The sequence below is a fragment of the Saccoglossus kowalevskii genome, chromosome 7, assembly GCF_978046115.1.
Source record: "Saccoglossus kowalevskii chromosome 7, keSacKowa6.1, whole genome shotgun sequence".
Lineage (NCBI taxonomy): Eukaryota > Metazoa > Hemichordata > Enteropneusta > Harrimaniidae > Saccoglossus > Saccoglossus kowalevskii.
Window position 1 is genome coordinate 38,273,751 of NC_140647.1, and position 13,448 is coordinate 38,287,198.

At 46.5% G+C, this 13,448-nt stretch overlaps 1 protein-coding gene across 1 annotated transcript in view; it reads left to right on the plus strand.

Moving 5' to 3' along the window:
• LOC146740971 (mpv17-like protein) overlaps positions 1-13,448 on the plus strand; it is a 77,724-nt gene that overhangs the window by 63,613 nt on the left and 663 nt on the right. The window contains exon 3 of the mRNA XM_085501548.1: positions 13,341-13,439. Within this exon, the coding sequence (XP_085357674.1) occupies positions 13,341-13,439 (99 nt within the window). The remainder of the gene's footprint in view (positions 1-13,340; positions 13,440-13,448) is intronic.

A 13,448-nucleotide genomic window follows, 5' to 3' on the forward strand; every position in this document is an offset into this window, starting at 1 on the left:
CGTCACGTCTCAGATTGGATTCCCATACAAGTGGGTCACATCTCAGATTGGATTTCCATACAGGTGGGTCACTTCTCAGATTGGATTCCCATACAGGTGGGTCACTTCTCAGATTGGATTCCTATACAGGTGGGTTACGTCTCAGATTGGATTCCCATACAGGTGGATCACAACTCAGATTGTATTTCCATACACGTGGGTCACATCTCAGATTGGATTCTCATACAGGTGGGTCACTTCTCAGATTGGCTTCTCATACAGGTGGGTCACTTCTCAGATTGGATTCGCATACAGGTAGGTCACGTCTCACATTGGATTCCTATACAGGTGGGTCACTTCTCAGAATTGATTCCCATGCAGGTAGGTCACGTCTCAGATTGGATTCCAATACAGGTGGGTCACTTCTCAGATTGGATTCCCATACAGGTAGGTCACGTCTCAGATTGGATTGCCATACAGGTGGGTCACAACTAAGATTGGATTGTCATACAGGTGGGTCACGTCTCAGATTGGATTCCCATACAGGTGTGTCACGTCTAAGATTGGATTCCCATACAAGTGGGTCACATCTCAGATTGGATTCCCATGCAGATGGGTCATGTCTCAGATTGGATTCCCATACAGGTGGGTCACTTCTCAGATTGAATTCCCATACAGGTGGGTCACGTCTCAGATTGGATTCCAATACAGGTGGGTCACAACTCAGAATGGATTCCCATACAGGTAGGTCACTTCTCAGATTGAATTCCCATACAGGTGGGTCACATCTCAGATAGGATTCTCATACAGGTGGGTCACTTCTCAGATTGGATTCTCAAACAGGTGGGTCACATCTCAGAACTGATTCCCATACAGGTGGGTCACGTCTCAGATTGGATTCCCATACAGGTGGGTCACAACTCAGATTGGATTCCCATACAGGTGGATCATGTCTCAGATTGGATTCCCACACAGGTGGGTCACGCCTCAGATTGGATTCCCATACAGGTGGGTCACAAATCAGATTGGATTCCCATACAGGTGGGTCACAAATCAGATTGGATTGCCATACAGGTGGGTCACGTCTCAGATTGGATTCCCATACAGGTGCGTCACGTCTCAGATTGGATTCCCATACAAGTGGGTCACATCTCAGATTGGATTTCCATACAGGTGGGTCACTTCTCAGATTGGATTCCCATACAGGTGGGTCACTTCTCAGATTGGATTCCTATACAGGTGGGTTACGTCTCAGATTGGATTCCCATACAGGTGGATCACAACTCAGATTGTATTCCCATACACGTGGGTCACATCTCAGATTGGATTCTCATACAGGTGGGTCACTTCTCAGATTGGCTTCTCATACAGGTGGGTCACTTCTCAGATTGGATTCGCATACAGGTAGGTCACGTCTCACATTGGATTCCTATACAGGTGGGTCACTTCTCAGAATTGATTCCCATGCAGGTAGGTCACGTCTCAGATTGGATTCCAATACAGGTGGGTCACTTCTCAGATTGGATTCCCATACAGGTAGGTCACGTCTCAGATTGGATTGCCATACAGGTGGGTCACAACTAAGATTGGATTGTCATACAGGTGGGTCACGTCTCAGATTGGATTCCCATACAGGTGTGTCACGTCTAAGATTGGATTCCCATACAAGTGGGTCACATCTCAGATTGGATTCCCATGCAGATGGGTCATGTCTCAGATTGGATTCCCATACAGGTGGGTCACTTCTCAGATTGAATTCCCATACAGGTGGGTCACGTCTCAGATTGGATTCCAATACAGGTGGGTCACAACTCAGAATGGATTCCCATACAGGTAGGTCACTTCTCAGATTGAATTCCCATACAGGTGGGTCACATCTCAGATAGGATTCTCATACAGGTGGGTCACTTCTCAGATTGGATTCTCAAACAGGTGGGTCACATCTCAGAACTGATTCCCATACAGGTGGGTCACGTCTCAGATTGGATTCCCATACAGGTGGGTCACAACTCAGATTGGATTCCCATACAGGTGGATCATGTCTCAGATTGGATTCCCACACAGGTGGGTTACGCCTCAGATTGGATTCCCATACAGGTGGGTCACAAATCAGATTGGATTCCCATACAGGTGGGTCACAAATCAGATTGGATTGCCATACAGGTGGCTCACATCTCAGATTGGATTCCCATACAGGTGCGTCACGTCTCAGATTGGATTCCCATTCAAGTGGGTCACATCTCAGATTGGATTTCCATACAGGTGGGTCACTTCTCAGATTGGATTCCCATACAGGTGGGTCACTTCTCAGATTGGATTCCTATACAGGTGGGTTACGTCTCAGATTGGATTCCCATACAGGTGGATCACAACTCAGATTGGACTCCCATACAGGTAGATCACAACTCAGATTGGATTTCCATACAAATGGATCACAACTCACAATGGATTCCCATACAGGTAGATCACATCTCACATTGGATTCCCATACAGGTGGGTCACTTCTCAGATTATATTCCCATACAGGTGGATCACAACTCAGATTGGACTCCCATACAGGTAGATCACAACTCAGAATGGATTCCCATACAGGTAGGTCACTTCTCAGATTGGATTCTCATACAGGTGGGTCACTTCTCAGATTGGATTCTCAAACATGTGGGTCACATCTCAGAACTGATTCCCATACAGGTAGGTCACGTCTCAGATTGGATTCCCATACAGGTGGGTCACAACTCGGATTGGATTCCCATACAGGTGGATCATGTCTCAGATTGGATTCCCACACAGGTGGGTCACATCTCAGATTGGATTCCCATGCAGGTGGGTCATGTCTCAGATTGGATTCCCATACAGGTGGGTCACTTCTCAGATTGAATTCCCATACAGGTGGGTCACATCTCAGATTGGACTCATACAGGTGGGTCACGTCTCAGATTGGATTCCAATACAGGTGGGTCACAACTCAGAATGGATTCCCATACAGGTAGGTCACTTCTCAGATTGAATTCCCATACAGGTGGGTCACATCTCAGATAGGATTCTCATACAGGTGGGTCACTTCTCAGATTGGATTCTCAAACAGGTGGGTCACATCTCAGAACTGATTCCCATACAGGTGGGTCACGTCTCAGATTGGATTCCCATACAGGTGGGTCACAACTCAGATTGGATTCCCATACAGGTGGATCATGTCTCAGATTGGATTCCCACACAGGTGGGTCACGCCTCAGATTGGATTCCCATACAGGTGGGTCACAAATCAGATTGGATTCCCATACAGGTGGGTCACAAATCAGATTGGATTGCCATACAGGTGGGTCACGTCTCAGATTGGATTCCCATACAGGTGCGTCACGTCTCAGATTGGATTCCCATACAAGTGGGTCACATCTCAGATTGGATTTCCATACAGGTGGGTCACTTCTCAGATTGGATTCCCATACAGGTGGGTCACTTCTCAGATTGGATTCCTATACAGGTGGGTTACGTCTCAGATTGGATTCCCATACAGGTGGATCACAACTCAGATTGGACTCCCATACAGGTAGATCACAACTCAGATTGGATTTCCATACAAATGGATCACAACTCACAATGGATTCCCATACAGGTAGATCACATCTCACATTGGATTCCCATACAGGTGGGTCACTTCTCAGATTATATTCCCATACAGGTGGATCACAACTCAGATTGGACTCCCATACAGGTAGATCACAACTCAGAATGGATTCCCATACAGGTAGGTCACTTCTCAGATTGAATTCCCATACAGGTGGGTCACATCTCAGATTGGATTCTCATACAGGTGGGTCACTTCTCAGATTGGATTCTCAAACATGTGGGTCACATCTCAGAACTGATTCCCATACAGGTAGGTCACGTCTCAGATTGGATTCCCATACAGGTGGGTCACAACTCGGATTGGATTCCCATACAGGTGGATCATGTCTCAGATTGGATTCCCACACAGGTGGGTCACATCTCAGATTGGATTCCCATGCAGGTGGGTCATGTCTCAGATTGGATTGCCATACAGGTGGGTCACAACTAAGATTGGATTGTCATACAGGTGGGTCACGTCTCAGATTGGATTCCCATACAGGTGTGTCACGTCTAAGATTGGATTCCCATACAAGTGGGTCACATCTCAGATTGGATTCCCATGCAGATGGGTCATGTCTCAGATTGGATTCCCATACAGGTGGGTCACTTCTCAGATTGAATTCCCATACAGGTGGGTCACGTCTCAGATTGGATTCCAATACAGGTGGGTCACAACTCAGAATGGATTCCCATACAGGTAGGTCACTTCTCAGATTGAATTACCATACAGGTGGGTCACATCTCAGATAGGATTCTCATACAGGTGGGTCACTTCTCAGATTGGATTCTCAAACAGGTGGGTCACATCTCAGAACTGATTCCCATACAGGTGGGTCACGTCTCAGATTGGATTCCCATACAGGTGGGTCACAACTCAGATTGGATTCCCATACAGGTGGATCATGTCTCAGATTGGATTCCCACACAGGTGGGTTACGCCTCAGATTGGATTCCCATACAGGTGGGTCACAAATCAGATTGGATTCCCATACAGGTGGGTCACAAATCAGATTGGATTGCCATACAGGTGGCTCACATCTCAGATTGGATTCCCATACAGGTGCGTCACGTCTCAGATTGGATTCCCATTCAAGTGGGTCACATCTCAGATTGGATTTCCATACAGGTGGGTCACTTCTCAGATTGGATTCCCATACAGGTGGGTCACTTCTCAGATTGGATTCCTATACAGGTGGGTTACGTCTCAGATTGGATTCCCATACAGGTGGATCACAACTCAGATTGGACTCCCATACAGGTAGATCACAACTCAGATTGGATTTCCATACAAATGGATCACAACTCACAATGGATTCCCATACAGGTAGATCACATCTCACATTGGATTCCCATACAGGTGGGTCACTTCTCAGATTATATTCCCATACAGGTGGATCACAACTCAGATTGGACTCCCATACAGGTAGATCACAACTCAGAATGGATTCCCATACAGGTAGGTCACTTCTCAGATTGGATTCTCATACAGGTGGGTCACTTCTCAGATTGGATTCTCAAACATGTGGGTCACATCTCAGAACTGATTCCCATACAGGTAGGTCACGTCTCAGATTGGATTCCCATACAGGTGGGTCACAACTCGGATTGGATTCCCATACAGGTGGATCATGTCTCAGATTGGATTCCCACACAGGTGGGTCACATCTCAGATTGGATTCCCATGCAGGTGGGTCATGTCTCAGATTGGATTCCCATACAGGTGGGTCACTTCTCAGATTGAATTCCCATACAGGTGGGTCACATCTCAGATTGGACTCATACAGGTGGGTCACGTCTCAGATTGGATTCCAATACAGGTGGGTCACAACTCAGAATGGATTCCCATACAGGTAGGTCACTTCTCAGATTGAATTCCCATACAGGTGGGTCACATCTCAGATAGGATTCTCATACAGGTGGGTCACTTCTCAGATTGGATTCTCAAACAGGTGGGTCACATCTCAGAACTGATTCCCATACAGGTGGGTCACGTCTCAGATTGGATTCCCATACAGGTGGGTCACAACTCAGATTGGATTCCCATACAGGTGGATCATGTCTCAGATTGGATTCCCACACAGGTGGGTCACGTCTCAGATTGAATTCTCATACAGGTGCGTCACGTCTCAGATTGGATTCCCATACAAGTGGGTCACATCTCAGATTGGATTTCCATACAGGTGGGTCACTTCTCAGATTGGATTCCCATACAGGTGGGTCACTTCTCAGATTGGATTCCTATACAGGTGGGTTACGTCTCAGATTGGATTCCCATACAGGTGGATCACAACTCAGATTGGACTCCCATACAGGTAGATCACAACTCAGATTGGATTTCCATACAAATGGATCACAACTCACAATGGATTCCCATACAGGTAGATCACATCTCACATTGGATTCCCATACAGGTGGGTCACTTCTCAGATTATATTCCCATACAGGTGGATCACAACTCAGATTGGACTCCCATACAGGTAGATCACAACTCAGAATGGATTCCCATACAGGTAGGTCACTTCTCAGATTGAATTCCCATACAGGTGGGTCACATCTCAGATTGGATTCTCATACAGGTGGGTCACTTCTCAGATTGGATTCTCAAACATGTGGGTCACATCTCAGAACTGATTCCCATACAGGTAGGTCACGTCTCAGATTGGATTCCCATACAGGTGGGTCACAACTCGGATTGGATTCCCATACAGGTGGATCATGTCTCAGATTGGATTCCCACACAGGTGGGTCACATCTCAGATTGGATTCCCATGCAGGTGGGTCATGTCTCAGATTGGATTCCCATACAGGTGGGTCACTTCTCAGATTGAATTTCCATACAGGTGGGTCACATCTCAGATTGGACTCATACAGGTGGGTCACGTCTCAGATTGGATCCCAATACAGGTGGGTCACAACTAAGAATGGATTCCCATACAGGTAGGTCACTTCTCAGATTGAATTCCCATACAGGTGGGTCACATCTCAGATAGGATTCTCATACAGGTGGGTCACTTCTCAGATTGGATTCTCAAACAGGTGGGTCACATCTCAGAACTGATTCCCATACAGGTGGGTCACGTCTCAGATTGGATTCCCATACAGGTGGGTCACAACTCAGATTGGATTCCCATACAGGTGGATCATGTCTCAGATTGGATTCCCACACAGGTGGGTCACGCCTCAGATTGGATTCCCATACAGGTGGGTCACAAATCAGATTGGATTCCCATACAGGTGGGTCACAAATCAGATTGGATTGCCATACAGGTGGGTCACGTCTCAGATTGGATTCCCATACAGGTGCGTCACGTCTCAGATTGGATTCCCATACAAGTGGGTCACATCTCAGATTGGATTTCCATACAGGTGGGTCACTTCTCAGATTGGATTCCCATACAGGTGGGTCACTTCTCAGATTGGATTCCTATACAGGTGGGTTACGTCTCAGATTGGATTCCCATACAGGTGGATCACAACTCAGATTGGATTCCCATACAGGTCGGTCATTTCTCAGATTGGATTCCCATACAGGTGGGTCACTTCTCAGATTGTATTCCCATACAGGTCGGTCACTTCTCAGATTGGATTTCCATACAGGTCGGTCACTTCTCAGATTGGATTTCCATACAGGTGGGTCACGTCTCAGATTGGATTCTCATACAGGTGGGTCACTTCTCAGAATTGATTCCCATGCTGGTAGGTCACGTCTCAGATTGGATTTCCATACAAATGGATCACAACTCACAATGGATTCCCATACAGGTAGATCACATCTCACATTGGATTCCCATACAGGTGGGTCACTTCTCAGATTATATTCCCATACAGGTAGATCACAACTCAGATTGGACTCCCATACAGGTAGATCACAACTCAGAATGGATTCCCATACAGGTAGGTCACTTCTCAGATTGAATTCCCATACAGGTGGGTCACATCTCAGATTGGATTCTCATACAGGTGGGTCACTTCTCAGATTGGATTCTCAAACATGTGGGTCACATCTCAGAACTGATTCCCATACAGGTGGGTCACGTCTCAGATTGGATTCCCATACAGGTGGGTCACAACTCAGATTGGATTCCCATACAGGTGGATCATGTCTCAGATTGGATTCCCACACAGGTGGGTCACGCCTCAGATTGGATTCCCATACAGGTGGGTCACAAATCAGATTGGATTCCCATACAGGTGGGTCACAAATCAGATTGGATTGCCATACAGGTGGGTCACGTCTCAGATTGGATTCCCATACAGGTGCGTCACGTATCAGATTGGATTCCCATACAAGTGGGTCACATCTCAGATTGGATTTCCATACAGGTGGGTCACTTCTCAGATTGGATTCCCATACAGGTGGGTCACTTCTCAGATTGGATTCCTATACAGGTGGGTTACGTCTCAGATTGGATTCCCATACAGGTGGATCACAACTCAGATTGGACTCCCATACAGGTAGATCACAACTCAGATTGGATTTCCATACAAATGGATCACAACTCACAATGGATTCCCATACAGGTAGATCACATCTCACATTGGATTCCCATACAGGTGGGTCACTTCTCAGATTATATTCCCATACAGGTGGATCACAACTCAGATTGGACTCCCATACAGGTAGATCACAACTCAGAATGGATTCCCATACAGGTAGGTCACTTCTCAGATTGAATTCCCATACAGGTGGGTCACATCTCAGATTGGATTCTCATACAGGTGGGTCACTTCTCAGATTGGATTCTCAAACATGTGGGTCACATCTCAGAACTGATTCCCATACAGGTAGGTCACGTCTCAGATTGGATTCCCATACAGGTGGGTCACAACTCGGATTGGATTCCCATACAGGTGGATCATGTCTCAGATTGGATTCCCACACAGGTGGGTCACGCCTCAGATTGGATTCCCATACAGGTGGGTCACGTCTCAGATTGGATTCCCATACAGGTGGGTCACAACTCAGATTGGATTGCCATACAGGTGGGTCACGTCTCAGATTGGATTCCCATACAGGTGGGTCACGTCTCAGATTGGATTCCCATACAAGTGGGTCACATCTCAGATTGGATTCCCATGCAGGTGGGTCACGTCCCAGATTGGATTCCCATTCAGGTGGATCACAACTCTGATTGGATTCTCATACAGGTGGGTCACAACTCACAATGGATTCCCATACAGGTAGGTCACATCTCAGATTGGATTCCCATACAGGTGGGTCACTTCTCAGATTGAATTCCCATACAGGTGGGTCACATCTCACAATGGATTCCCATACAGGTAGTTCACATCTCAGATTGGATTCCCACACAGGTGGGTCACGTCTCAGATTGGATTCCAACACAGGTGGGTCACAAATCAGAATGGATTCCCATACAGGTAGGTCACAAATCAGATTGTATTCACATACAGGTGGGTCACATCTCAGATTGGATTCTCATACAGGCTGGTCACATCTCAGATTGGATTCTCAAACAGGTGGGTCACATCTCAGATTTGATTCCCATGCAGGTGGGTCACGTCTCAGATTGGATTCCCATACAGGTGGGACACAACTCAAAATTGACTCCCATACAGGCGGGTCAGAACTCACAATGGATTCCCATACAGGTAGATCACATCTCAGATTGGATTCCCATACAGGTGGGTCACGTCTCAGATTGGATTCCAACACAGGTGGGTCACAACTCAGAATGGATTCCCATACAGGTAGGTCACTTCTCAGATTGTATTCCCATACACGTGGGTCACATCTCAGTTTGGATTCCATGCAGGTGGGTCATGTCTCAGATTGGATTCCCATACAGGTGGGTCACTTCTCAGATTGAATTCCCATACAGGTGGGTCACATCTCAGATTGGATTCCCATACAGGTAGGTCACATCTCAGATTGGATTCCCATACAGGTGGGTCACTTCTCAGACTGAATTCCCAAACAGGTGGGTCACATCTCACAATGGATTCCCATACAGGTAGATCACATCTCAGATTGGATTCCCACACAGGTGGATCACAACTCAGATTGGATTCCCATACAGATGGGTCACAACTCACAATGGATTCCCATACAGGTAGATCACATCTCACATTGGATTCCCATACAGGTGGGTCACTTCTCAGATTATATTCCCATACAGGTGGATCACAACTCAGATTGGACTCCCATACAGGTAGATCACAACTCAGAATGGATTCCCTTACAGGTAGGTCACTTCTCAGATTGAATTCCCATACAGGTGGGCCACATCTCAGATTGGATTCTCATACAGGTGGGTCACTTCTCTGATTGGATTCTCAAACAGGTGGGTCACATCTCAGAACTGATTCCCATACAGGTAGGTCACGTCTCATATTGGATTCCCATACAGGTGGGTCACAACTCGGATTGGATTCCCATACAGGTGGATCATGTCTCAGATTGGATTCCCACACAGGTGGGTCACATCTCAGGACTGATTCCCATACAGGTAGGTCACGTCTCAGATTGGATTTCCATACAGGTGGGTCACAACTCGGATTGGATTCCCATACAGGTGGATCATGTCTCAGATTGGATTCCCACACAGGTGGGTCACGCCTCAGATTGGACTACTATACAGGTGGGTCACTTCTCAGATTGGATTCTCATACAGGTGGGTCACTTCTCAGATTGGATTCGCATACAGGTGGGTCACGTCTCAGATTGGATTCCCATACAGGTGGGTCACTTCTCAGATTGGATTCCTATACAGGTGGGTCACTTCTCAGAATTGATTCCCATGCTGGTAGGTCACGTCTCAGATTGGATTCCCATACAGGTGGGTCACAATTCAGATTGGATTCCCATACAGGTCGGTCACGTCTCAGATTGGATTCCCATACAGGTGGGACACAACTCAAAATTGACTCCCATACAGGCGGGTCAGAACTCACAATGGATTTCCATACAGGTAGATCACATCTCAGATTGGATTCCCATACAGGTGGGTCAGGTCTCAGATTGGATTCCAACACAGGTGGGTCACAACTCAGAATGGATTCCCATACAGGTAGGTCACTTCTCAGATTGTACTCCCATACAGGTGGGTCACATCTCAGATTGGATTCTCATACAGGTGGGTCACTTCTCAGATTGGATTCTCATACAGGTGGGTCACTTCTCAGATTGGATTCCCATACAGGTAGGTCACGTCTCAGATTGGATTCCCATACAGGTGGGTCACGTCTCAGATTGGTTTCCCATACAGGTGGGTCACAACTCAGATTGGATTCCCATACAGGTGGGTCACGTCTCAGATTGGATTCCCATACAGGTGGGTCACGTCTCAGATTAGATTCCCATACAGGTGGGTCACGTCTCAGATTAGATTCCCATACAGGTGGGTCACTTCTCAGATTGAATTCCCATACAGGTGGGCCACGTCTCAGATTGGATTCCCATACAGGTCGGTCATTTCTCAGATTGGATTCCCATACAGGTGGGTCACTTCTCAGATTGTATTCCCATACAGGTCGGTCACTTCTCAGATTGGATTTCCATACAGGTCGGTCACTTCTCAGATTGGATTTCCATACAGGTGGGTCACGTCTCAGATTGGATTCTCATACAGGTGGGTCACGTCTCAGATTGGATTCCCATACAGGTGGATCACAACTCAGATTGGACTCCCATACAGGTGGATCACAACTCAGATTGGATTCCAATACAGGTGGGTCACAACTCAGAATGGATTCCCATACAGGTAGGTCACTTCTCAGATTGAATTCCATACAGGTGGGTCACATCTCAGATTGGATTCTCATACAGGTGGGTCACTTCTCAGATTGGATTCTCATACAGGTGGGTCACGTCTCAGATTGGATTCCCATACAGGTGGGTCACAACTCAGATTGGATTCCCATACAGGTGGGTCACGTCTCAGATTGGATTCCCATACAGGTGGGTCACGTCTCAGATTAGATTCCCATACAGGTGGGTCACGTCTCAGATTAGATTCCCATACAGGTGGGTCACTTCTCAGATTGAATTCCCATACAGGTGGGCCACTTCTCAGATTGGATTTCCATACAGGTCGGTCACTTCTCAGATTGGATTTCCATACAGGTGGGTCACGTCTCAGTTTGGATTCTCATACAGGTGGGTCACGTCTCAGATTGGATTCCCATACAGGTGGATCACAACTCAGATTGGACTCCCATACAGGTGGATCACAACTCAGATTGGATTCCAATACAGGTGGGTCACAACTCAGAATGGATTCCCATACAGGTAGGTCACTTCTCAGATTGAATTCCATACAGGTGGGTCACATCTCAGATTGGATTCTCATACAGGTGGGTCACTTCTCAGATTTGATTCTCATACAGGTGGGACACAACTCAGAATTGATTCCCATACAGGTAGGTCACGTCTCAGATTGGATTCTCATACAGGTGGGTCACAACTCACAATGTATTCCCATACAGGTAGGTCACGTCTCAGAGTGGATTCCCATACAGGTGGGTCACAACTCACAATAGATTCCCATACAGGTAGGTCACATCTCAGATTGGATTCCCATACAGGTGGGTCACGTCTCAGATTGGATTCCCATACAGGTGGGTCATGTCGCAGATTAGATTCCCATACAGGTGGGTCACGTCTCAGATTGGATTCCCATACAGGTGGGTCACGTCTCAGATTGGATTCCCATACAGGTGGGTCACAACTCACAATGGATTCCCATACAGGTAGGTCACATCTCAGATTGGATTCCCATACAGGTGGGTCACGTCTCAGATTGGATTCCCATACAGGTGGGTCACGTCACAGATTAGATTCCCATACAGGTGGGTCACTTCTCAGATTGGATTCCCATACAGGTGGGTCACGTCTCAGATTGGATTCCAATACAGGTGGGTCACAACTCAGAATGGATTCCCACACAGGTAGGTCACTTCTCAGATTGAATTCCCATACAGGTGGGTCACATCTCAGATTGGATTCTCATACAGGTGGGTCACTTCTCAGATTGGATTCTCATACAGGTGGGTCACTTCTGAGATTGGATTCTCAAACAGGTGGGTCACATCTCAGATTTGATTCCCATGCAGGTGGGTCACGTCTCAGATTGGATTCCCATACAGGTGGGACACAACTCAGAATTGACTCCCATACAGGCGGGTCAGAACTCACAATGGATTCCCATACAGGTAGGTCACAACTCACAATGGATTCCCATACAGGTAGGTCACACCTCAGATTGGATTCCCATACAGGTAGGTCACGTCTCAGATTGGATTCCAATACAGGTGGGTCACAACTCAGAATGGATTCCCATACAGGTGGGTCACTTCTCAGATTGATTTCCAATACAGGTGGGTCACAATTCAGAACGGATTCCCATACAGGTGGGTCACAACTCAGAATGGATTCCCATACAGGTGGGTCACATCTCAGATTGGATTCTCATACAGGTGGGTTACTTCTCAGTTTGGATTCTCATGCAGGTGGGTCACATCTCAGATTGGATTCCCATACAGGTGGGACACAACTCAGAATTGACTCCCATACAGCAGGGCACGATTTATTTATTTATTTATAAAGCAAGTGTATTGCAGAGAGCATTCATGAAAATTAAAAACAATATCAGTTTGCGAATTGTGGCGTGTAAATAATTGGAATAGTGTATAAGTGTAATTTATTTTCTATTATGTTACACAACATTGTTGCTCAGATCCTGAAATCATCTTTACATACTAATCTAATTCACAGTATATGTTTTTTATTTCAGACTGTCAATTTTTTGTTAGTTTTACCTCAACATAGAGTGCTGTATGTCGGCACGGCTGTATTTATTTGGAGTAACTATTTATGTTACATGAAACGAAAGGTACATTTT